Source organism: Anas platyrhynchos, chromosome Z, assembly GCF_047663525.1.
Source record: "Anas platyrhynchos isolate ZD024472 breed Pekin duck chromosome Z, IASCAAS_PekinDuck_T2T, whole genome shotgun sequence".
NCBI lineage: Eukaryota > Metazoa > Chordata > Aves > Anseriformes > Anatidae > Anas > Anas platyrhynchos.
In genome coordinates this window covers 54,222,474-54,248,339 of record NC_092621.1, presented here as the reverse complement: position 1 = coordinate 54,248,339, position 25,866 = coordinate 54,222,474, and the positions used below count along the sequence as shown (strand labels likewise).

The 25,866-nt window shown below is 42.7% G+C and overlaps 3 protein-coding genes across 6 annotated transcripts in view; 2 read left to right on the top strand and 1 right to left on the bottom strand.

The window, feature by feature from the left end:
• LOC101792315 (purpurin) lies at nucleotides 1-6,288 on the top strand. 2 transcript variants are annotated; one of them, XM_021272089.4, is made up of 6 exons: nucleotides 1-727; nucleotides 1,622-1,739; nucleotides 3,030-3,166; nucleotides 4,631-4,743; nucleotides 5,008-5,220; nucleotides 6,078-6,288. In XM_021272089.4, the coding sequence occupies exons 2-6, from the start codon at nucleotides 1,623-1,625 to the stop codon at nucleotides 6,086-6,088; spliced, it is 591 nt and encodes a 196-aa protein (XP_021127764.2). In that variant the 5' UTR covers nucleotides 1-727; nucleotide 1,622; the 3' UTR covers nucleotides 6,089-6,288. The 2 variants fall into 2 exon arrangements, with proteins under 2 accessions (XP_021127764.2, XP_071887175.1); XM_072031074.1 differs by lacking the exon at nucleotides 1-727 and adding an exon at nucleotides 746-880.
• A 5,077-nt stretch (nucleotides 6,289-11,365) lies between these two features.
• The window catches only part of IDUA (alpha-L-iduronidase), a 46,794-nt gene continuing 32,293 nt past the window's right edge, over nucleotides 11,366-25,866 (bottom strand). Inside the window, exons 2-14 of one of the 3 annotated variants that reach the window (XM_027446442.3) lie at nucleotides 24,855-24,947; nucleotides 22,913-22,995; nucleotides 22,138-22,245; nucleotides 21,365-21,460; nucleotides 20,584-20,786; nucleotides 19,993-20,172; nucleotides 18,198-18,414; nucleotides 17,394-17,609; nucleotides 16,662-16,783; nucleotides 15,501-15,626; nucleotides 14,813-14,889; nucleotides 13,947-14,047; nucleotides 11,366-11,744 (exon numbers count right to left, since the gene is read on the bottom strand). In XM_027446442.3, the coding sequence (XP_027302243.3) occupies nucleotides 11,644-11,744; nucleotides 13,947-14,047; nucleotides 14,813-14,889; nucleotides 15,501-15,626; nucleotides 16,662-16,783; nucleotides 17,394-17,609; nucleotides 18,198-18,414; nucleotides 19,993-20,172; nucleotides 20,584-20,786; nucleotides 21,365-21,460; nucleotides 22,138-22,245; nucleotides 22,913-22,991 (1,626 nt within the window). In that variant the 5' untranslated portion in view covers nucleotides 22,992-22,995; nucleotides 24,855-24,947 and the 3' untranslated portion in view covers nucleotides 11,366-11,643. The remainder of the gene's footprint in view (nucleotides 11,745-13,946; nucleotides 14,048-14,812; nucleotides 14,890-15,500; nucleotides 15,627-16,661; nucleotides 16,784-17,393; nucleotides 17,610-18,197; nucleotides 18,415-19,992; nucleotides 20,173-20,583; nucleotides 20,787-21,364; nucleotides 21,461-22,137; nucleotides 22,246-22,912; nucleotides 22,996-24,854; nucleotides 24,948-25,866) is intronic. The other 2 variants (XM_027446441.3, XM_038170761.2) reach the window with 2 other exon arrangements.
• The window catches only part of SLC26A1 (solute carrier family 26 member 1), a 39,695-nt gene continuing 25,462 nt past the window's right edge, over nucleotides 11,634-25,866 (top strand). The window contains exons 1-2 of the mRNA XM_038170759.2: nucleotides 11,634-11,758; nucleotides 12,111-12,206. The gene's annotated coding sequence lies outside the window, so the exon portion shown is untranslated. The remainder of the gene's footprint in view (nucleotides 11,759-12,110; nucleotides 12,207-25,866) is intronic.

Below are 25,866 nucleotides of genomic sequence, written 5' to 3'. Positions count from 1 at the left end.
CCATGGAAAGCAACTAGAAAGAGCATCATGGGAAGGAGAGGGCTGTAACATTTATGTCATTTATGTAACTGGGAATGTTGGCAAGTTGGGAAGAATGTGTGTGAAGATGTTTCACTGCACAGATGTACTGGGCATTCCAAGGCTTTGATGAGAATCTGAAGGCAAAAATCTTTATTTTTGCACTCCTTATGTTTGTTTGTTTGTTTTTGTCTGTTTTCAGCAGATAATGCATAATATCTGTCTAGCAGGGATCACCTTCATTTGATGATGCAGATATTGGAAGTGCTAATGATCTATCTGCCCTGTGGAAGCAGTTAAACATGAACACATGCCTCTGCAGATGGGCATGTATGGTCCATGAGTTTCCGATTATTCTCCCAACACGTGTAAGAAGCAGAAAGACTTCAATGAGACAAAGGTGTGGTACAATCACATCAGCAAAGTTATTAGCTTTCTGGGCAGCTTTTTCCATTATGTAAAAGCCGTGTTTGTATTAGTATAGCAGTCAGACCCACCAGTGTGAGGATTACAGCTGGTTTTTACATAATGGATTATCCAGATTAAGCGTTTTATTCAGGCACACGAGCAAAAATAACCAATTAGTGACTTTGCAGATTAATTATTTAAAGGCAGCTGGAGGGCAATTGACACAAAACTCTCCTGCTGACTGCAGCCCAAAGACTGGTGCAGAGTAGTCTCGGGGATCTCCAGCATCTCTACCTGACAGGTACGTCTCTCTTCAGCAGAAGTGGGCCAGATTAGCATCTCTTGTGGTAGCAAGGTGTAGCTCGTGTGGCAGCAGCTGGGAACAGAGTAGCTGCTTGGGTGTTTGGAAGTCTTGAGTTGGTAGCTCAGCTTGGATGTCGAAGACAAGATTCAGGTAACCGTGTTTTATTTTTTGCATCAGAAAAGGTACTCAGGGTCAAGTACTCTGCAAGAGTGTATATGCTCTTTCTTCCCAAAGGCTGGGAGAAAAAAATATGCTGGGGTAAAAATGAAAATAGAATACCCTGGGATGTGAATACAACCATAGCCATCTGGTGGCTGTCCTGCAATGGCAGATCAAGCATCCAGAAACTGAGTATTATTTGTTATGTTTGTAGAGAAAATTGTGTAAGGTTAAATAATACTAAGGTGTATTTTGTTATGAGAAGCTTGATGTAGTGACAAGAGCCGATCATAAACACAGCTCTGCTAGTTTCTCAGTGACGTGGGCACTCACTAAGAAATAGCATCCTTCCAACCTATGCTATGCTATGCTATGCCAGCACATCAAAATATTATTATAGTTCTCAATATAAAAAATCAACAAATTTCAAATTTCTTTCAATTCCTAACAACCTTACCCAGTGTCTGGCTTGATTCATAATATAAAAATGTCATAATCTGCTGTGCTACTACTGTCAAGCAAAATTTTATTGCAAAGTAATTGCTGCAAAAGCTCAGATTTGTCTGGAGTCAGGCTCCACAATGACCAAGCTTCTCAGGCAGAAGGTAGTACTCTACTCAGTGTGGAAGGAAACTAGTTGTAAAACGTGGAGAATGTACCTGTAGGCACAGCATTAACTATCCACATTTACTGCATGAAATAAAACTCTGGATGTTTGCTTTTGTCTTGCAGAATGAAATACGCACAGTATGTTTTCCTGGCATCGATCCTCTCCACCATCGAATATAGCCTAGCTCAGACCTGCGCAGTGGAGTCTTTCGCTGTGAAGGACAATTTTGATCCAAAAAGGGTAATTTTGGTTACTTCATCCAGTACATAGAGTATATGTGAAGAAATTTATCTGTATAAACTGGTTTTACAAGTCATGGGTTATGTTAATCTAAAGGGGTTCCTCACCAAGAAGTTAACTTCTTTTGCATGCTGTGTCTCGAACATTGCTTCTACAGTTTGCTCATCTTGCTACTGATTTACCTCCTGAACACTGTGGTAAAACTGGCCTCACAGGTCAGGGATGTCACACTATTAGACATAATCTTCTGCTAGCTGAAATTCAGGAGAGATTTTGATTTTGAGCAGTCACGGGGATGAAACAGTTTAGATCCCTATCAGAGACAAAGTCCAGACAGGTACCCTGGGGGAGCTGCGTCCACTGCAGGCCATTCGTGGGAGTCGCAGCAAGCTGAAAATTTGGCTGGCTGGGTATCCTGTGCACAGGACTTTTGTTTTAAAGACAACCACATCTGGAGAGGGTTTTTAAAAAATTAAGTTCTTCTGAGGGCTTTGTAATTAGGAATTACACATGCTATTCCAGACCTCAGCATGTAACTTGCCAAATTTTGGTACTTTTACTGAAGAGTCAAACTTAACACAGCTAATTTCTGCTTTCCCCAGTATTTCTACTCATAATATTAGCTCTTGAGGGCATTCATGGCTGTCACTGACCTATTTATATATTCTTTTCATTTTACTAGGTATTGCCTTTATATTTTCAGGGAACCTTTTTTTTTTTTTTTTCCCCTGGGAATTTTCTTCTTAATCTCATTTCATTCCCTCCCAGCTGCTGGTGTCCCCAGTACATCCTTTTCTCTTCATAGTACATGTATTTTCTGCCTCACTGGGTAGACCCTTTGAACTGTCAGAGATCAGCTTTGGCCCCTGGCAGCCACCAGAGTGGCTCAAGCAGGGTGTAGCTAATGTCTGTGGCTGCATTTTAGTGCCATCATTGGCATCTTCCATGGAAAAGCCAGGGTTTGAATGGGAACAGAGAACTGGCCTGACTCACGGCAGGCGTTTCAGGGTGGGAGAAGCTTTCAGAGTTGGGTTGCTGTGCCAGGCTTGTCTCAAGCGATAGAAGAAGTGGATACTGAAATGCAGAGCTGCTAGATCCGTTCCTTAGGGCACAGAGGCAAGGGTTTACCACACCGCAGAGCAGGACCTGTATGGGACATACCTACCCAATCTCAGACCTTCTCCACAGGCCAGGCAATGGGTAGTTAGAAGGGCACAGTGTTTACAGAAATGTTTTTTTGCTAATCTTGCTGTGGTGGCTAATTCAGATAGTAATAACCTTCCACATTAGTATGCAGGGAAATGGTATGCCCTGGCCAAGAAGGATCCAGAAGGTCTTTTCCTCCAGGACAACATCTCTGCTGAATACACCGTTGAGGAAGATGGCACAATGACAGCTTCTTCCAAGGGCCGAGTGAAGCTTTTTGGGTGAGCTTTCTTTTCTTTCAGCTCTAGCGGCTGTCATGAGGTACGAGAGGTGGGGATAAGTGCACAACATGACTGGGTTATCTTTGTCAAAACGGAACGCTCAGTCAACTTTTGAGGTTATACTTTTGAGTCTGGGCTGGTTCTCACCCTGCTTCTGGTCTGGGTCCATCACAAAACTACTGCGTAACTGCCAGTTCAATTATAAAGTAAAATCTTGAATACGGAGCAGTTAGGTAAGTAAATTGCATCTGAGAGAAGAGCTAGCAAATACTGCAGGTGGATAAGTGCACCACAGCTTTGATTTCACTGAGAGGTTCAGGGGATGGAAATGAGCGTGATTAAGCATTGCTCTTGTGGAGTTTTCAACACAGTTTTGGATGGACTTCTGAGGAAAACACTCAGTTAACTCTTGAATAGCTCTGCAATTCCTGAATAGACAGATGGAAGGAAGCTTAAGAGTTTCGTTTGTCAGTTATAGTTTCTATAAGGGATTACAGCAGGCAAAGGGATTAAATAGCTTTCTGGGTAAGGAAAAGACAATCTGGAGTCTCCAACAGGCTAGCGCTACTTCTGTTCTGCATTAACAACCAAAAACTGCCTAGCTGCATGAATAATAGGGGCATGAATAATAGGTGGCTGCAAACCTTAGTTTTATTTTATGAGCACAGCACTCCAGGATATTTGAGGCAGGGAAACATATATTTGATATTTGAGTGGGAAGAGTCCTGAAAGGACTCTTCAGGAACCAGGTGGGATCTCAAGGCTGCCAGATATTTACTTTAAAGGCAGGGCAAAAAGGAAGCACGCCCCTTGTTAGAACGCAAATGAAAATCCTCCCATTGCTTCACAAACCCAGGTGACACTTGCCATACCATGCAGGGGTGATATTCCGAGCAAGTGCAAACGAGATTCATTAGAGGAAACAAAAAGACTGGCTCTTCAGGAAGGTACAGGGTCCTCATAGCCTGTGTGAAGGCTTTTGACTGGTTTGGACAGCAGAGAGGCTGCACTTGTTTCTGTGTATATACCAGGCACCCCTGTGCTGGTAGAAGGAGGACTGGGTAAGGAGGGAGCCTCCACCATGTTCCCAAAGGAGCCCTGAAGCAGATCAGCTCATTCTGCAAGCTGCTGCCAGCAGGGAGTCAAAAAACATCCATCATCCTGCTCGGTGGCTGTCTGCTTGCGCACAAACGGGTGGTCAGAAGCCTGCTGGGCTGCAGGAGGGTCCCAGTCTGGCCCCAGGCACATCGTGGTGGCACTGCAGAGGGGAGGGGAGGCGGGAGCAAGGCACTGGCACTGGTGGGATCAAACCCACGCTGCACTTCATGACAAGCAGTGACTTTGCATTAACAACATGCCTAGGCTGTAGTGCTGAGCCCATCCTGCTGCTTGCCCAGTCCCCGGCGGGGTGCACCCCGCTGGTGGGTTTTGCCTTCATTCCCCCCGATCTCAATCTCGTTGCAGGTTCTGGGTGATCTGTGCTGACATGGCCGCTCAGTACACCGTGCCAGATCCAACCACTCCAGCAAAGATGTACATGACATACCAGGGCCTGGCGAGCTACCTGTCCAGCGGCGGTGAGTGAACTCCTCCTGCCTCCTCCCTGGGCTGGCCTGTAGCAAACTGTTGCCTGCACCAGTGCGTTTCAGCACACGAGCAGGAAAAACATTTGAGCTCAGAGTGCAGCCGGGCAAGAAACTTAAAGGGATTTAAAGGGGGTGGCTCTGGATGCGTGGGGAGGCTGCCCCTGCCCTGTGACAAAGTGAGGCCCCTCTGCTGGATGGCCCACACCACCTTTGGTCTGTTTTGCCCACGGTGACACCCATTCTCTGGTGTTTCAGGGGACAACTACTGGGTGATTGACACCGACTATGACAACTACGCCATCACCTATGCCTGCCGCAGCCTGAAGGAGGACGGCTCCTGTGATGACGGCTACTCCCTCATCTTCTCCCGCAACCCCCGTGGCCTGCCCCCTGCCATCCAGCGCATTGTGCGCCAGAAGCAGGAGGAGATCTGCATGTCTGGCCAGTTCCAGCCTGTGCTTCAGTCAGGTACCTCGAGCTGCTCCACACACGCGCTGAAATGCCCCCACGGGCAGCTTGTAGGGGAGGTGACTGCGTCTGCTGTAAATGCAGCAGAACCGCAGCAGGCCAAGTTATGTTAATTTGGCAACCTCTTAACCTTATATCTACATCTAATAAGAAAATAGCTGCAAAAAGCCAAGCCCGTGGCAGGGAGAGAGCCTGTTCTGCAGCCTTAATTTCCCCCCCTGTAGGAATCCTGTGTGCTGATGCTGGCACATTACCAAAGGAAGATCAGCTCTTTGTTTTACTAACAGATAGGTTGGGGTGCAACAGCCGGACTTGGACATGTTTGGCTTGGCCACCCAAATAACAGCATCTTACTTCAGGTGTGCTGTCCAAATAGCAGAGATCAGGGGCTGTGAGCAGCAGTTCTGGTTCTGACTGCTGGCGGTAGAAGTCAGCACTTGCTGCACATACATGCAAACAAAGCATGCCTAGAGCCTACTTTGAGGACACTTTTTTTTTCTGGAGCTGTGGAAGGTCATCTTCTAGCTCATCTGCTGTTCCTGATGTGAGCAGATAAGTTTCCAGGGCTATGCTGGAGGCAGGAATGTCTCTACTCGTTGGCAGCTTAGCGCCCACACCATTTGCACGCACAAGGCCTTGCCTGGATAAACCCAAGTCAGGCCAAAAATTCATGGCCATCTTGTATTGGCAAAGGCTGGGATGACAGGCACAGAATAACACAATTTATCCTCATCTTTTACTATGAATCAGCAGTACCCTAGGAATGTGGTAGCTAGTTTCACCTAAGACAAAAAGGACTTTACAGCACTTTGTAAATTTACTTACATGGACTGATGTTTCCTTTTCTTTCTTTGCAGGGGCCTGCTAAAAGCACTCTTCTGATTCTATCCTTAAGCACAGAAACCAGACCCCTTGGTCTTGAAGTTGCCACTCAGCTAATTAAATAAATTCTAGTGTGTTTTTCCGAAAAACACATGAAAATATTGGGGATTTCGTAAACTCTGTGCAATACAGTATTGGTGTCTGAATTTTCAAGTGGCATTTGTCAATAAATGTTTTTTAAAAACCCGCCTGTGTAGCTGCTTTCTGCTGTATGCTGGTGGGGAGCAGGAGGAGCGGGGCTGGCCCCCTGGAAGGAGAGCCAGAAGCCAAGGGTGGCCCCAGTGCAGCCCGGGCAGCGTCCCTGCCCTGCACCATGCACGCAGCAGCTGTGGGGTTCACCTCAGAAGCCCACCCAGTGCATGAGGGCAGTGAGGCTCAGGGTAGGGCTTGGGGCAGCGCCGAGGCATGCCCGCGATGTGGCTCCAGCCAGAAGCAGGACTGGAGGATGGTTAGAGGCAGAGCTACCAGCAACCAGGCTCCCCAGGGGCCTGGGCCTGGGCTCAGCTGAGCTGAAGTGGGCTTGTGGCCCTCGGGCACAGGGTACCTGGGTAGAGGTCCCAAATGAGGGACCTTGTGGGTGCCCGCAGGGCTGTCACATACATCATACCTCTTCCAACAACATTTCCATCCAGATTGTGAAGAAATCCTCTTGATCATCACCTCTGAAGTGAGACTGACAAGTGATCCTTGCCGCCTGGTAATGTCTTAGGGTTAGTTGTGGTACACCTGAATGCTCTTCGAGCACTTCTTATTAGACCCTGACTCTAGAGTGCAGTAAAACAAAATGTTCCTTTCAGCGGCGCTGGGCCATTGCTTTAAATGAGCAGCTACTAAATGGCATAAACTGTAATTTCCTAATCTAGTCTCCAGTACGTGAGAGGTACAGAACTGAAATATGTAGCACTGGCAGGCTTTGTGGGTAAGAATTTAATAGGTAGAGGGAACCAAAAGAATAACATCTAGAGAGCTCCTTGTGGAAAAAGGGTAACCTGAGTCAGCATTTTTGACAAAGAGTTTCCACAACTTGTAGTACAATCAAATTTACTCTGAATATTTCCTATGAATAAAACTGACAGACCAGAACACACCTAACACCACGCTGAACCCTGCAGCTTGCCAGCCACACGAGGACAGAGGGAATACGAAGCTGGGCAGCCCCAGCTCTTGAAGCCTTCTTAAGGTACAAGTTAAAATGTTTATATTGAATGAAGAGCTTCAGAGCACCACACCACTGAACAGCTTCTGCAACATGCAAAATCTTATCTACAGCAACCAAAGACTATCCACTGTATCCGTTGGAAGCATATAAAACACTAACTAAAGACTTCCCCAGGGACAGATATGTTATCCTCAGGTTGCTGGGAGGTCTCTCAAGCTTGCTTTTCCCAGGCAGGACTCCTAAGCTTGTCAGCTAGCAGAAAGACTACGGGATAGAGGTGTTCCTCACTCTTCGGGTATAGAATAGCTATCTTGAAGGGAAGCAAGATATTGAACTACCACATAGTGGTAGTTCTAAGGACAGAAGCAGAGGAGCAGCGCACAATGCAAAAGGAAAACCACACAGATTGAGACTATCAAGTGTCGAAAGAGAATTAACCTGTTGTGCTGAACTAAGTGCAAGGTTGGTGAATCGATTGAGTGTTCACCACTTGCCCACCTCATCCCGTGAGGAAGTATTGGGGTGGAGTTCTGTGAACTTCGGACTTGTATCACAGCTGATTAGACAGCACCAGCCCCTAGGTGAAAGAGCCTGACCTTTGGCCAAGACATTCAGACCAAAACTACCAGTCCTAGGGGAGTGGGATTTTAATTGTCTGAGTTATAGCAGTTGTTTGACCAAGGCAGATGGGAGTTACAGTAAGCCCAATCCAGATGCAGGACCAAGCACATCCTCAGTGTGCTAGGAATAGTCAGTCCATAAATTAGGCAGTGAAATCCCTCCTCTGTCACACGAGATTGTGCCTCCACAGATGCAGAAAGATAGTGGTGATTCTAGAAGTTGTAAGCATGCATATAAATCCCAAGTCATATTTCCCATTCTGCACAGACTTTCTACTAACAAGAGAAAAGAAAAAGCTGTTTACGAATGAAAAGAGCTGTTGTTTTGTCCTCAGAAGGTCCTTTGGTGCTGGCAGAAAGGCTATGACTGTGCAACAGCAGGAGGGACACTGCAAGGATCTTGCCCTTCACATGCCAGTGCACCTCCTCCCAGCAAGGACACTGCAAGTCCTGAGATCTGATGCTAGGGTATCACGCTGTGTTAGACCAGTTTTCCTTTGGGCTTGAATAAGTGTCCCAAGCTGTGATAACTGAGGCAATCTGTGCATTTAAGGTCCTGCTTCAGCCTTGAAACTTTTTATGGCCACACTCCCTTCATGCTTCATTTCTATATAGGGCTGGAACTTGCACCACTCAGGCTCTTATACCCTGAGAACCGAGGCTTTAATTCACATGATTAAGTGGTCGACGTAAGAGTTCTGAGCAGTTTCCAGAACACAATGATCACGTCCTGTTTTTACAGGATTCATGTCAAAGATTAAAAACTGGTCTTACTGTGTAGCTAAAAACACGGTAACATGTCCAATATATACACAACAAAATATCCCTCTGAAAGTGTTTTCCCTTTGTGTTCACTTTAACAAATAGTTGCAAAACAATCTCAGAAGCTTTTGTTTGTTGAAAAGCAGACAAACAATCTAATTTTGCAGTTGCAATTAGTGTTTCTTGTATTGGTTGGTCAGCAAGAGACATACCTAAGTGCTCTGCAGTCTTGCCTTTGTTCTGGTTGTACAGAACCACCAAACACGTGTTACTTCCACTTACTGCTAGGCACATCCAGCACTTCTAAAAGCTGAATGTGTGAGGGGGAGCTGATTGCTGCCCCAGTAAAGGAGAAGATGGCAGAGTTGAAGGATTAAGCAAACAATATTGAAAGCTCCCTGAGACTGAATCAGTTGACGGATGGTTATAGAAAACTCAAGTTTCAAGTACTAGGTAGGATATTTTGTAGACCTTATATTACAAAAAAGACCAAAGAGGCCCAAAACTTCTATACGTTGTTTGCTGGAAACAATCACCAGTTTTGAAATACCAAATTCTCTCTTCTGATGCAGATTTTTAGACTTGCTCATTGCTGAAAGTAGTAAATTCATATCAAAGCAGCAAAGAAGAAAATGTAAATAAATCTTGCTGAATATTCAAATCATGTTTCTGAACAGTCAGTGCACTATTTCTGGTCAGCTCTGTTTTCCATGCACGTTTGCCATTGCCAGCAAAATACTTGAAAAAGCACTGTGGCATCCACCCTTTGGCTGATGCTTAACGCAGAAACCCTAGAAGCAGGAGCTATTGACAGATTTTCAAAGTGGCTGGACTGCATCCTAAGTGACTAGTTTTTATTTGCATCTAGAATATGCTTAGGTACGCCCTTGCAGATAAAATTTCTTCAAGTAGTGCATGGTCCTTGGTTTGAAAACTACTGCTATATTCTGCTAACCAGTGTGGGAAGATTGTGAAGCAGAAGACTACACAAATATGACATCCTAACAGGGTTAACTGTCCTCGCAAGCTTCTGTATCCTCCCCTACTTCAGATGTGCTGAAATCTCTTACAGACCAATACTTGATTATTTCTAAGGGTTGTTTTCTGTGTAGTTCCTCTTCATACTGGAAAAACAGTATGTCTTAGCTGCTGAATTTATTTGGCTGTATCTCCTGATTTATCACTTAGATGTAGTTATAACAACTTTAATGTTTACTATCTTCATCTAGGTGGAATTTCTCACTAACTCTTTTCTGAAACAGAGAAAGTTATCAATTACGCTCCGATGTCCTTATTCTGTTCTATACAAACCTTTACAGGTAAGGAGTTGGCAGATTAGGATTTTCCTAAGGCATGGCAATCATGCCTTAGTAAAACTTCAGTAAGGCAAGAAATATTTCATCTGATTTCTGAAACCAGATGCATCTTTAAGGCTAACTTTCAATATAAGCACATGAACAAGTAACTAGGAAGTAAGGAGATATGAAGCTTCATCTGACATACACCAACTTTTTCTATATGTTTCTTTTCTGTGCTGTAAGTGTGAAGCCATCCAAAATAGTTTAGCTCTCTCCTTATTTTTTTTGTCTGTGACCTGAATGTTTCATCAAACATGCAGGCTTTGTTGTTATGCTGGTTAGGTGGCTGATGTCAGCAAAGAGAGCAGTAGGGGAGTTGTTTGTGTGACAAAGTTGCTCCTCTTATGGAAAACACTCCAGCTGTTTTCACTGGCATTATCCTTCCTTCTACAAGCATTTTAAAGGCACAGTTCAAACTGCGCCAGTTGTGAAGCAGGATGAATAAAAAAACATCCCTGCAACTTCAGGGAACTTTGCTGTTACATAAAGTGTTTGGCATTTGCAAGGACAGCCAGAGGTGTTCTGTAGCTCATCTGAGGCAGTGACACACTTGTGCACATGCTTCAAGAAACATAGAAACTCAAACTGTTCTTGATTAGCTTCCCAGCTGGTAGTAGTTAAATCCAAGCATGTGCTGGGGTGTAATATGAAAACACAAAAGGACTAACTAGAATTTTAACTTTCCTGGCCATCCAAAGCCAAGCCTCAGCTCCCTTACAGTCTAAGCACGAAACTCCACAAAGGAAGCATGTTGGGGAGAAATGTTACCTGAAGGGATATAGAAAGCTTGGCTAGGTGATAGCAAGAGAGGTTTTGAGGGCTAGAGCCTTCACCATTAAAAGGCAGTGGCTGACAGGCTTGTACAACCACACAGGCCTCCACGGTGTGACTGAGTGACTTGGACAAAAGCACAGAGTGTAAGAGGCAATCTGGTTTGGAGACTAGAGCTTCTTGTGTCTCCTTCTGCTGGTGTGACAGGAATAGCTCTGGAATGCAAGTAACAGCCACAAATGCAAAAACAGCTGCATGGACATCCCTCTGTGAGAGGGTGAAGAACCTCATACACCTGAAGACAGGGGAAGTGCTCTGAAATAGTACACTGGACCATCTATGATTAACTGGTGGGGAAAAAGCGACCCTCCACTTCATGACTGGGATGTGGCTGTCCGGTTGCTTTGTGCCCTTCCATCACTCTGTTATGTCAAGGCAGCCAGGCAGCTGAAACAGGCAGTTCACTCTCAGACAAGTCCTCCTTGTGCCTTTGCTGCCATCCTCACTCATACAGCACACTGATGATACAGCTCCTGCAGCAGTTTAAGGCTTAGCAAATCTTAGATTGTCCTGGGCATTAGCTCAGTGAAAAATAGAGAATAACAAAAATTTATTTCCATAATTCCTAGTTAGAAAACCAAATCCCCATCCTATAATTGTACAAGCTGGGTTGTCAGTTGTGGCTGTTTGATAATGCTGACTTTGAAGAGTTAACGGGGGCAGTTGCTTCCAACTTGCATTCCCAACTTGCTTCATCAGGTCCTTTCAATACTCCCTCCTAAGCTTGGGAGGAGTTTACTTTTTCTGGGGAGTTGTCATCTGCACGGAGCATACACCACTCGGTCAACAAACCAGGCACCAGTCTTCGGAGTCACTTGAGAGCTTCAACATACTCCACAGGAACAGAGGACAGGCCAGCCTTCCCCCAGTAGTCAATGGCACGCACTCTGTAAAAGCCGGAGACTGAGCTTCCTGCAAATTAAAAGGTTAGAGATGGTCACTGTGAAAGGCTGACACCACTGGTGCTTGGAGGGTGTCTGTAAAATGTAGGTGTGTGGAATGGCGTGGAGAAGCAGTGAATTCAGTCCTGCACCCTACGTAAGTGTGTCTGTACCTGCCTAACTAAAAATGATTATAAATTCCTCAGGACCAAACACTAGCCCCTTTTTTTTTTCCTTTTCATTTGCACCATGTACCTCCTTGTCTTCTTATCAGGATTTGTGAGTAGTGGATTGCTTTCCCAGCATTTCCTTTGGAAGGAGGCTAGGACATATCTACTAATTTCCTTTTTTTCCGACTCTGACTTGAATTCTGCCTATTATTCTGCCTTTGTGACAGGTTATATGCAGACAGGATCAACAAAGAAGCAGAACAAGAAGTATGCAGGCTGACTGAAAACCCTCTGCTCCGGTGGCAGGACGACTTACTCCAAAGGTATGTGAGTTGCTGTTCTGCAGCTCTCCTGGTTTTCATCCTTGATCCAGTTCGAAGAACACAGCCTTCACTAGCAGACACTTTCACTTCACAAACGATATAAATGTTTGTTGTTGTTTGTTTGTTTGTTTGTTTTCCTAATCTATTTACTTGACTTTTAGGTGTGATTTAGTATTTTATGTTTTCTTTTCTTAAAGGAAAAAAAAGAAGGCTAGGAATAATGAGTAAGAAATATGTACGTAGCAATAACGGTTGCAGAGATGGGGGACTTTTTCAAGAACTCCTTCTTTCTAATGTTTGAAACAAGCAAGTAAATCTGGTAGGTTTCCCAGATGGGCAGCACTAGATGATAATGAATTCTAATCTCAGAGATTTTCCTTGGCCATGATTTACAGTTCCTGGCTACTTGTGCAGCCTTTATGTTGCAATAATAGCTCTGAATTTTATTCTGTGCCCACTGCTAAAGCCTTTCTCAGGCTAAGATGAGCTTGTGTTTCTGGAAGAAGCTTCTCTGAATTGCAACTTACTAGTATCACTTTGAGGTAAGGTCTGTCAGTGTTTCACACAGCTCTGATCAGTGCTTATTAGTATTTCTTGTTTGGCAGAATCACATTAAGAATTAGACCACTTACGGTTAAAAAACCCAAACAAACAAATGAGATAACAACAAAGAAAACATTACAGCCTTCTTTCAGCCTTCTTCATCTGGGTATGTCTGCACTACATGTAGGCTGTACTTCAGGAGATACGACCACAGTCATGAGGAGTAGCTTTGCCTGCTGACAAAGATGAACCTTACTTCCCCCTAATGTGAAACCTCTAAAACTTAGGCAGCTAGTCAGGTCTAAAAAGAAAGCTCTAGGAAACAGCAAAGACAGGATTCTCTCCTTGGTTAGGTATTCAGACAGCTAAAACAAACTGTCCTACAGAAGGACCTCTTCTGTTTTTACAAACTGGGGGCTTCAGTGGCTTAAGCCTGTCAAACCGTAAACAGGTATAAGAACAGGAACAGATGACCAGGAGGAGTGCAGATGTGCAAGCTTCTGCTGCTGCAGCTCAGAACATGATAAATGTATGACAGTCAAGCCCTGCAAGAAAGGTGGATGTGACCTCATACTTGCTTGTGTGTTGCCAAGTCTGGTAGTTAAACACCTCAAGACTCAATGGTACTAAGCAAATGTTACCAAGGCTGTTTGCTCCTACCACCCTACACCAAGAGGACTGTACAAACTGTATTTGCCACACTCTCAGGCTAACTCATGACCAATATCTATGGGACTGAGCCCAAACCTCAGCATTGTCTTGGTTTGAGTGAACTACCAAAAGTACAATGCCAGGATCAGCACAATACCAAGCTCTGATCATGTGGAGCAATTTTTTTTGTTCTCATTTTTGCATGCCTCTACACCAGTAACAGCAGAGACAAAGGAGCTGCTTTGCCTCCCAGGGAGCTTGCAAAGGCCCTTGTCTGGGTGACTTTGGTTTCTGTGACAAGAGTTTACTTGTAGCAATGTTTATTATAATGTCCTCATGACTATTTTTCAATAAATGCCTGTCCTTGACAATATGGATTTCACAAAGAATGTGGCCCTTAAAGGAAGGGACATGCTCTTATTTGTGATGGGAATGTATGTCACTAGCAAGTTACGTGTTTTCAGTACTTACTAAGTGGAGTTTCACACATTTATCAGTGGAGTTATTAACATGAAAAATTATGTGGTATATGTGTTTTGGCCTTACCTGGACTGTAGACCCAGAGAGTGAATATTGTGTCTTTGGCATTAATCCGCCGGTAGGCTTTTCCATCTGGTGAGAACTGCACTTCAAATGTCTTTATACATCTAGAAAAGAAAACCAGATGAGCTGGTAAACACAACCGATAGTGCAGTGAATTACCAAATCTTAATCTCAGAGACATAATAACAAACACCAAAAATAGGAAATATTCAGTTGACTCACTGCTATAAAATGCAGGATGGCATGAATTGTGTATTTTAGGAGGAATCACAGCTCCAACAGGCCACAGAAGAAAATCCAGCCTGACTTGCAATATGGGGTACTTGTGGCATCATAAACTGGTAAGCATTTTTCACTCCCAGACCAGGGGTTATCAAAGATGAAGTCTGACTTGAAAAGAAGCTCTATCAGTGCTTCATGAGGAACTCTGGATGTATATTGGACCGCTTTGGATAGTTCGGCTACAGAAAGTTTCTACTCCAGTATAGCTTGCTGGAGCAAGGAACTGGAGGTTTTCTCTTCCAACCTATAGACTTAGACTTATGGATAATTCTACCTAAGCACCTGTTAGTAAAACAGTTTTTGTCATGAATCTTCCTGTGTGCTATGCTGAAGGAAAGTCCCTCAAAAATGTCATTGGATGCTGGTGAGCAGCATGCAGATCCTCTTGCTCAGACAATAAATTAGTCAGAATTACTTCCTGTAAATACACGGGGGTTATACAGTTCATTTTGTCATGCAAATGTACTGTAGCATCTCTCAAGGAACAAGTGGTCATTAATGAGTAAACTTGTTTCACTCTGAAGGACTGGTGGCAACTTAGCGAGTCATGTGTTGGTTATACCCATTGTATTTTAAAAGGCACTTACTTTGAATTTACACAACCATCGTCCCACAACACAACAACCTGTCCTTTTGTGAGAGGGATGAAACGAACACCAGTCACCTGTCCAAAGACAAATTTCCATATCAGAAAGCTGTACAAACCAATCAGTAAGGCTAGATGTTCTGTCCTCATCCTACCTTACTGAGATTTTCCTTTGATTCTTTCCATTGAGACTTGGATTAAAAAACAAAATTTATAGCTCTGCAGCTTTGTAGACTACAAGTCTCCAACCTCTAGACCTTGCAGAAGACCTTCAGAGGCTCTGTGCACCACTATGAGCATGGTTATCTTGGGACTGAACAAGCAGATACAGATACCTAATCTAGGACAGGCATGATTTCACTTCATTTTTAGCTATGAATTATTAACTGGAGAACTGTTGTCAAGCCTGGTAGCACATGACATAAGTTTAAAGCAGAGACTGTATTGCTGCATTATTACTTTCCTACCATTGGTAAACGTGCTTTTATCTCAGTGATGGCTCCTATCACTTGCTGTGGAATGCTTTATCTTGAATTATGCCTCGGATAGGCTTCTTATCAAAGGAGAGAACTGTTTATTTACTAAGTGTACTGTGGTACTTTTAATAAATAATAGGCCCAAATGCTTAATGAGATTTGAAGAAGGAAGCAGTTTCTAATTTGGCAAGTCTGTTGGTAGAACACACATACTTGATCAGGTACAGAACTGGGTCTTGCACAGATGTGGATGAAAAAGACTGAGGGAACGGGGAAGTCTTGCTTCAGCGTCAGGATGCCACCTTCAGGAAAAGCGAAGGGGCCTGTTGCCACTGGGTCCTGTGGATTCAAAGACAGGACTTGTGAATAATCTTCCATTATTACATTACAGAATGCAATATCTAACTGTTACATCAGTGTAAAATGACTGTGCATTTACTTGGGGGTTGTAAAAAAATTCTGGTAGAGTTGTAAATATTTGCTGATACATGGTTTATAACCATCAAAGTTCTTCAACCTAAGAGACTCTTTTCTATTTTGGCTCTATTCCATCCCTTCACAAAACACACAGCTTATGTCCAATCCCACAAAATACTAGGCCACAATGCCCTTTAGCTGCAGTCTGCTGGTTTAAGTAACCTCTCAGGCTTGCCTTTCAGGCTCTAAGGTCTTTACAAACTGCCCCACCTCTTTGCTGTAGATCTCCAGTGTGCACTGAAAGTTATTGCTAGCTGCAACAGCCACTCAGATGAGGTTTCACAAGACGGCCAAAAGGATCTAAAGCCTTTTTGCTGTCTTGCCAAAGGAAGACCTTATGGCTCCTATAGGATCCCATAGGCCTTAGCAATAGGGGTTTATAGTGATTGGGAAGAGATGACACAGTACTACTGTACACCAAAGTCGGAAGGCAATTACTGTCTGTGAGCACTGAGTTGGTAAAGGTGTTCTCCTTTATTTTAACCCACGGGTCCGAATGCTATGAGAGAATGACCTAAAATTATCTGCCACTCACATATTTTTATACACAGTAAGTAATGTGGGCATGGCTTTTCTCAGTGAGGGGGGACACCTAAGAACTTATTCCTCTGTCCCCTCTGGGGTGAAATCATAATTGGTGAGGACGAGGGGAAATTCCAGGAGCCACTGAGAGGCACAAGGAGGAGCTACCAATTGTCTGTGAGCTACCAATTGTCTGTGAGATACACTTCTCTGCATGGCTGCAAGTCCATTTCCAAATGCATAGGAGAAACACATGACTGTGGACTAAGGAAAAACATTTGACTACCTGAGCTGATGCCTTGTCTCTTTATCTGTAATTAATCAATTAACAACCTCTTTGGCCATACAACACTTCAAGCAAATACATGGTCATACCTCAGCATCCCTGATTTGCTGGAACTGCTCTGGGGAGGGAAAGTCAGGGCTTCCTAGTTCCTTCCACTTCAGGTAGGGATTGGTTTGGTTGTTATCCAGGTAATACGTCATATACACTGGCTCTTCAGGAACACAAATGAAAGAAAGTAAACCTTCCATTTGGATTTAAATACCAACAAGGATAAATGTAGCAGAAGGTGTTGACATCTGCATTTGCAAAAGTGATTTCAGCACTCTGGAGCCTGGCTTACAGTGGAAAGTCATGACGACAGGGCTAGCACTCTTATAAGGCTCTACAACCCAACCTATAGTTTCCAAGTTCAAATTTTAAGTTATTATTTCCACATCCAGAATTGAAGCCCACTTAGTTTTTGCAGAGGTGCTACATGCATTTGTTGGACAACTGCATCAATTATGTACTAGTGTGGTCATGTTGGCTACCCTGAAGTGATCTTGGTAAGGGAATTTTTTGCCTGGCATTACCCAGCTAAGGTGAATAGCTTTCTGAAAAGGTAGCATTTGCAGCTGTTGTTAAAGACAGGGGCAAAGTAGAAAGAGCTTTTCCTACAAGAGCACCATAATATCTCAGAAAAAAATGGGAGTGCCCAGAAGATGAGTGAGAAAGTTAGCAAATGAAACTCTCGCCAGGAAAATAAACTCATCAGAAGTTTTTCAGCACATGTTCTGCCTTCATAATCAATTATGTGAACTGCCTACGTGATGTTTACTTACCTTTAAGTTTGGGGAAGTGGGTGGCATTCACTGTGACAGTGCTGATATTGGATGAAGTCCTGTTATCTTCACTTGAATAAATCAGTAGAGTAGCTTGCCAACTGTCTGAGGGCTGCAGCTCACTTGGGGTGTGCACAGATGCCAGGACACCAACTGTGTCATTTTCAGTGCTTTTGCCTTCACTGCTCTTTACTTCTGCAAAGATCTGCTTTTCTCCTTTGAAAAAATGTGACAACTCTGTAAGCATAACTGCTACTCTGTCCAACTTCTGATATAAAAAGGGTCAAAACATAAGGATCTATAGGCTGAGTGCCTATAGTTTTTTTATCAGGTGTAGCATCGGTAAGGATTATGAGTGGATTTTATTACTGCAGAGCATGCACATACTGCAGCAGGTCTTATGCTCAGCAGTTCAGCTAACAAAGTCTACATATGTAACAGTGAGTTAGGATCTTCCTTTAGTAGGCTGCGTGTGTCTTACAGCTGTAGGGATTTATTAAAGTCATTTGCAGCCTGAAATGATGGCACATGAGGAAGTACCAGTCAACTAAAAAGAGTGGTTGGCACGCAGAATTTGTAAACAAAGCAGTAGATTAAATCAAAGAGATGACAGGCTGTCAGGAAGATTCTCCTGAGCTATTAATTTCTCGGAGGAAATGAGAGTTCATTTTTCTAACAACCACAGCTGGGTAGGAGAAATCTGGCATTTATCAGGAGTGAAGAGGCTGACCTAATCTCTGTCATGCGAGAAGCTCCTAGGTAGATGAAGTTACTGATGTGCTCTCTCCTCGGTGATTACCATACCTAGCAGTGCCAGCAAGCCCATGACAGTCAGCACTGGCTTCCGCACCATCTGGACATGAGGTGGCTTTGTATTGTTCATCTGGAAACGTGCTGTCAGAGTCCGCTGTGTGAAGTAGTGCGGGTAGTAGCTCAGGAAGGCATTGTCATTACTCAGCAGTGTGTAGTTGATGGTGTTGTTGGCTTTGGCAATAAGCAGGTTTTGATGCTGGGTGATTACCTGCAAAATCATGGAGAAAATGGAACTTCATCATTGAAAAAAATCCGAAGAAAACATTGTATCTTTATTTATTTTTTATTTTTAGTCTTTACGGCATATTAGAAAGAGCTGTCACTCTGTCATTTAGGAAAGCGTGAAGAACAAAACTGTTCTTCACACCTCTTGAAGAAACTATTTTTAGATAATACATTAATCACTGGAAAATTTGAAGTATCCACACAGTTTAGGCAATAAAAATTCTCTGAAATGACTACCACTGGTAGTTTGCAAAAATTATTGATATGTTTCCTTGGTGACTGAACTACAAATGATATTCCTCTGTTTTGAATATTGGATTAGTAAACTGTATTTATTAGCTGAAATAAATGTAAATACTCCATATCTGGAGTGACTTTGTACCCATTAGACTGCCTATAAACTGGTCCCGGATTCCATTCCTCAACAAGGAGTTTTATCCTTTTAGTGCTAACAAGGAACACATTCTCTCTCAGTATTGCACTGGTTACTGAGCTGTTCTTCGAAAAGCCTGTGTTTACTGGATTGTGCCTAGATATCAGAATCAAACACTACTTCAGAAAGCTGACAACAGAGAAGGTCTCATAATTGTGACCCTGAAGCATGTACATGTACATTTAACGACACTGGGCTCCAGCTCCTATCTACCAAAGTGTTAATTTTTTGTTGGATTGGTCTTTTTTATCCCCTCATAACGCCATGTCACTATAAACACTGCTGTTTCTCTCACAAACTCCCTGCGATGCAGCCAGTGACTTGCTGCTCTGGAGAAGAATCCTTCTGACTTGCAGCCTAAAGGAGTTAGAAGCCTTTGTCCACAGGCACAGCTGACAACATGCATCCCATTCCTGGGTGACATACATGCTCCCACGTTTGGGAATTACTGCTTTGCACAGGAGTGTTTGGACTCTGGATGCTGTATAAGGTAGTGACTCACAAAACAGGCATGCAGTGGGAACTGTTGCTTTGTAGGGGAAAGACCTGAGCTTGCTCAGGGACCAGACTGCTGTTCCTGCAAGGACAGGAAAGCTGAGCATTCTCTTCTCCTTCTGCTTTTCTGATCAGGAGCAGTATTGGCAGTAATTAATATGACCATATGTAGAGAATCATTATTCAAAGACAAAGAATGGGCTTATGCTTAGAGCTCAATGGACTTCATAATTATACCTGATGTTCCTTGACAAGATAAACTTGTGAAGAGGCTGGGAAATAATCCCACAGAAGTGAGGTGACAGCTTGGAGAGAGAATGTGTGGGTATAGTCTTATCAGGTGGATTTAACTGGGAAATTGTATACACTATCCAACACATTCTCCAACACATGGATGGCTAGTTATCAGTGTTTTTTTAGGGCAGATGAAGAAAATTAATACAAAGTAAGTAAAGCTACTGTTAAACTGTTCAGGGAAACACCATCTGTATTTATTAGGCTCTCTATTTTATTTCTGTTATTCTGACTAGTCAGAATAAGAAAAAATAAAAATTGACCGTAAGTTTACTTTTGCAACTGCATTAACACTTTAGGAGACCCAAATGTGACAAGACTGTCAATGAACAAAGTTACCTTTACAACCATAGCTGCATATGTCACATCAGCTCGCCACGGCTGTGGGATGGACCATCCAACCAGAGGATCTGCTTCATCATTGTATATGGGAACAGAAGCAAATTTTGGAAACAACTTCTGAATCTGTTCAACTGTTTCCACTTCTTGGTCCAAGATGTAGAGAGAACGCCCACCTCCCTGCAACAATATTTCATGTCTGCTTAGTAAAAGTGAGCAAATGGTAGTAGAGACACGACACGGAGTCCTAAACACATTACGAGAACATGTTACTAGAGCTCCTGAGGAGCTTGTGGACTAGACAGTATTAGAATCTTACACCTCATCCACTACAGTATGCGCTGATTGTATGAGCTCCTCCTAAAACATAAGATGTAGAGGAGATGAATCCCTGTGGGAATTCGGCATGGGCCTTTGAGTTGAAGTCTTGCGACTGACCATATTCTTCAAAGTTTCTTTAGAATAGGCAGCTAGTTATGATTCCTGATATAGGTTGCACACTCACCTAGGAATCAATGTCATAAATCAGAATAAAATGTAAGTTGGACTAAACTGATTAAAAATAGCTTTACATTGAAGTCATGGACCAACCTTCTTATGAAGAGAGATGTAGTCCAGCCTTACACCAGTCTCCCCTGTGAAGAAGTTGGTTCCATTGTAGCAATGACGCAGAAGATTCCAGCATATGGGTGACTTGGGAAAGGGGTGGAAGGAATCTCCAGGCCCTCCAAATTTTAGTAGAGGACTGGCTGCTCTTAATCCTTCTGAGCAGGCATCGTAATAGTTGAGGAACCCTGAAGTCCAAGCAGATACATGTATCAGCAATAATAACTCAAAATAGAATCTTGGTCTAAATCTGGGGGGAGATATTATAACTCTTTCTATTATTGCATTTATTGGCAGGACCTCACAAGCTGAGTCTACTCTTTCCTAGGCACTGGCAACATGAGAAGACACGAAAACCTCTGCTGCATTCACAAGGTTCTTTCAAAGGTCTTGTGAGGACAGGTTCACAAATCATGCATCTATCAGTGAATGGTTTTCCTCTTTACTCCACCCTCCACCCTGCTACCTCTAGTAAACTACTTTATAGTGTTTTATAACCAATGAACAGGACTTAACAGTGTAACTCCTCTTCTGTTTTCCCCGTTCTGCTAACCCTGTATTGCACTGATGCTGAAGCAGGGAACAGAGTAATTATTGTAGTAAGTAATATGACCTGAGCAAAAAAGATTAAATACACCTTTCACACTTCTTAGCTCTCCTACCTACCTTATTTCTTTTCCAGCATCTCTCCTTTCTTACTGTTTCCCACCCAACACACACACACTTCTCCCTTACTACACTAGTAAGTACTCCAAAATATGCTTACCTTCCACTGTCATAGTCACATTGTCAAAGTCATGGTGGTCTGGTTCATTCCAAGTTTCGAAATTCCATTTAGCAACATGCGCCAATCCGTATCTACCTGTGTGAGAGGCCTCATTTATCAGTGCGCTGAGTGCATGTACAGACAATCCTATCAGTTAGTCATGTGCTACACATGAGGTTATACCACCCTGTTATACTGCACTCGAGTGTAAATTAACTGTTTTTAATAATCCGGAAAATGCAATTTTAGTGATTTCAAAACGATACTTCATTTTAGATGTAGCAATATTTGAAAAAGATGACAGGACCACCAACACAGAACTGCAGTGAGGTGATGTGAGTAATAGCTTTGTGGGGAGGGCACCCGGCCTAAGTGAGACTCAGGCTAAGGATTCTGCTTTGTTGGAAATATTTGGAGCTGTCACGTGGGATGCATTCAGGTTATCATGGCCTAATGCCAGCTGGTGGTTTACAACCACAATAACATAAAGAAGTTAAAACTCAGTCCCCAGAGGAAGGCCAAATGTGCTGCCAAAGGCCAAATGCCCATCCAGGCTGTTGGACATGGAAGAGCAAAATGGGGCAATTGTCCCATTGGCTATTCTGGCATGGATTTTTCCAGTTTTGTGCTGAAATTCAGTGTCATGACATTGAACACAACCCACAAAATTTTCTGAGGTAGTTAGAAAGGATCACAACAGAATAAGTAATAGGACTTGCTTGTTTGTTTTTGTTTTGTTTTGGTTTGGTTAGGTTTGTTTTTTTGAAACTTACCTATGTATCTCCTGGCCAGAAGTGTAATTAAATTTCTCCATCTTACTGCCTGCTCTTTATCTTCAAAATTTAAAAAATATCCTGACGGATTTCCCATCAATTCAAATCCTAAAATAGACACAAAAAATAGATTTATTTATTTATTTATTTATTTATTTATTTATTTATTTATTTATTGTGAACGATAATCCCTTTTGATTACCTAAGGGGTTATTGCATTATCTGAAGCAAACGTGTTAGTGAAGAAACACAGATAACATGCAGCATTGTTTAGTGGACTTTCTTTCCTGTTTCTACATGTCCCCACTGGGAATATTTCAGATTTGAGGTTGCTCACTCTTGTTACTTGTTGATGACAATAGTAATCAATAATAATAGTTACAATCACAAACTGAAGGCACATGGTAAACATCAAACACTGCAGAAATACAGGGGAAGGCTCTACTTTGAGCACCTGCTTCTCTGGCCCCTTTGAGGCACAAAGCTAATGGGTACAAAACTCTCTCCTCTTCAAGAAATCTCATTTTCCAATTGAAACATCTCAGATTATTGTTGCAAGCAATGTAAAAGAATTTGTGTTGTCTTAAGTGCCCTAATGATGCTTTTCTTACCCTGTTTACATTTACGTGGACATGAGGTAAATGCAAGCAGTAAAAAAAATGAATTCTGATCAAAATCAGCTTTGGCAAAGCTCACTAAGAGTGGTTCTGTCTGATGATTGCACAATATGGTCAAACAGATGTGGCTAGCAGTGAGGAGACGGAGCTGCTCTTACCTGGAATTAACTTATTTTCCCACAGGAGATCCATAAGGTTATCCAAGGCAGTAAAATTGTAGTGAAGTTTCTCATTCATCACTCTGAAGGATACAGGTGATAAAATGGTCCAATGTAAATATTGCAGCATTTGTTTGCAGACAAGCCAGATGTGTGCCTTATTTTGGCTCTCAAAATTTACATATAACTACGTTTCTTGCAACTGCACGCACATGTTCTTGCTCTAAAGGTTGTTCACCATAAGCAAGCCATTTTTCTTGTCCAACACATGCCGTTTTCCTACTCCAGCAGCAGCAACAGAAGTCATAGAATGAGGTTCCTTGTTGGGTTTTGAGTGTTTTATAGTGTGTTAGGCTCTTTACATATATATTCCTCCCAAAGCAAAATTTACTGAGATTGTTATTACCGACTGATAGGCCAGCTGGTTTCCACCTCATCTCATGTTCTTTCTTAATGCTCTTTTATTTGTAATACACAATAGACTTTCCTTAAAAGTGCTCATGGGTTTAAAACCAGTTGAGAAATAGCTCTATGCCTTTCACAGAACATGAATTTATACACACAACTGTAATTTGCTTGTAATTTTTGCTTTATTGTTGGCATTCACTTAATATTTCTCCTGTACTTCTGGGATCTCTGTCTGCAATGATTTGTATTTCCAACTTGTATCTGTATTTAGAAGTATCAGTATTCTGTCAGCCACATTTAAATATCTGAATTTTCCACATCTGAATAACCCAACTTGGGATATTCTATGATTCTATGAATTCAAAGACTTAGTAAAAGCCCCACGATGCATTCCTTTGTGTCAGAAATTCTTGCAGGATTGCAAAATTCATCAGTGCAAAATTTGGGCATGCAACTGCATGGGAACACCAGAGTTCTTTTACCCAGGGGCTGAGAAATGCAATTTGCAATGATCTATGATACGTTTGAAGATACACTTTAAATTTCTGAAAGATTTTTCTAGCATGGCACCCACTGAAAACAAATATAATGTGATATGTAGGTTGTGTATTTTGCCCTAACTTCTGAGCACGTAGCCTGATTTAACTGAAATCTGACAGGGCAGAAGAGGTCTTGCAGTATGAAGTACCAACAAGGAATTCAGAATTAACTGATGTTGACAGTATTCTGTTAAGGTAACTTACTGCCATTTGGCACAAGCCACAGCTTTGGGCTGGTGTCCAAATTCTGCTTCTGAATGCCCTGAGCAAAAGGTTTTGTAAGCACCCTTGGAGACTAAGTGCAGCCCTAGTAAGACCCTTAGCCAATATGTTTAGGGTCTTGCCATTATCTGTCAGAGCTGATTTCTCCATCCTTGCTGGAGAAACCTAATTACCCTGGTCCACTGCAGCCTGAGCTCTGCCTCCTCTGCCTTAACCACTCTGTCCTAGGCACCTTGCCTCTGCTTGGGTTGTACAAATGAGCTGCAGGCGCAATGCCCTGGGTATGATAGAAGGGGGAGAGACAATCAGACCCAGGGATTTCACCTGATCAGAGCTAGGAAGGCATGCTGGCCACAAAGAGTAGGAAGTGGGAGCAGTACAGTCAAGAGAAGATCTCTTAATCACTGCTGGATGCTGTGTAGAGATTCACAAACTCGTTTCTTTCCATGCCCTTAACAGGGAAGAAGGGATGTGAGCCACTTGGACAGAGAGTTCTTCCTCTGTCCTCTCTTGACAAGAGAAAGTTTCAGTTAAGGAACTGTAGGAGTAATCTTGAAGTTCTCAGAGAAGGGCTGACAGAATTGCCTAGCCAAATAAGAAGGGAACTGTGCGATGTAAAGATGAAAACGTGCCATCAGCATCTCTGACTATGATTTAGAGAGCAAAACAGAACAGGCAAAACAACTGTAATCCAACCCATATCAGTGAATACCAACCCCATCTGTGGCATAACCATGCACACACTTTTAGTCCCAGCATGGCCACACGCTCACCAAAGACCTGAAGCTGGCTCATCTCTTTCAAAGCATGTTCTTCCACCATGACAGACATCGTCATGCCTGCAGCCACTGACAGGCTTGCAGCTCCTGCCAAAGTCAAACAATGCAGATGTGAAAGAAGAAAATGTCAGATTTACTGTCGTACCCACATGAGCATTTCAGAAGTTACTGTTGAACTAAAGAATGGCTGTTTGGAACAAGCCTTTTTTTTTTTTTGGCTTAGACAGACATTTAAAAAACAACAAAAAAAGTCTGTCAGTCCTATTCCAAAGTTCAAAGACAAATACTTTGTTGCAAAATGTAGTTCTGCTCCCTCAGATCCATTAACTATTTCCAGTTATACCCTGTGTTCTATTGAAATATTTGCTTACTTGCACACTTACAGTCAGTGAGCACACGAATGATTAACTCTACTGTCTTGTAAAAACTTAATAACGCCATTCAAATAATAGCAAAGGAACAAATGTCTTTCTGACTCCAGTCTAAGGGCTACATAGTACTACGTGAAAATACACATGTAAACAAGGCCTTCTGTCCCGCGCAAGTACACTTAAGGTCCCAGCAAATCTACATTTTTTCTCCTATGTCCACTAAGTAAAACATTTAAAACAGGATGCCATTGCCAGCCATGACAGAGGTGGCAGTACATTATTTGCCGTGCTATGTGTGTAGGTGTGTAGATCTTACTTCCCTTGGCTGGTCTGCCATTTTATGAGAATATTTTATTGCTTGCAGATGGATTAGTAAGTATCCTGTTATTAACAAGATATGCAAGTTACAAACTTTTTCTATTTCAATACCTGAAATATTTTTTGTCAGAAAAAAATACATTAGAGGCGCTGCTTTGACACAGCACCAGTCATCAGACCAGGTGTTTGAATAGCTGCATGAAATAATGTTTTCTGGGCTCTTCAAGATTCTTGTTTGTATAACCAATTTATCTCCAACTTCAAGAACATAAAATGACTACTTGACTGATATGATTGCCACTTTCACAGACCTTGTT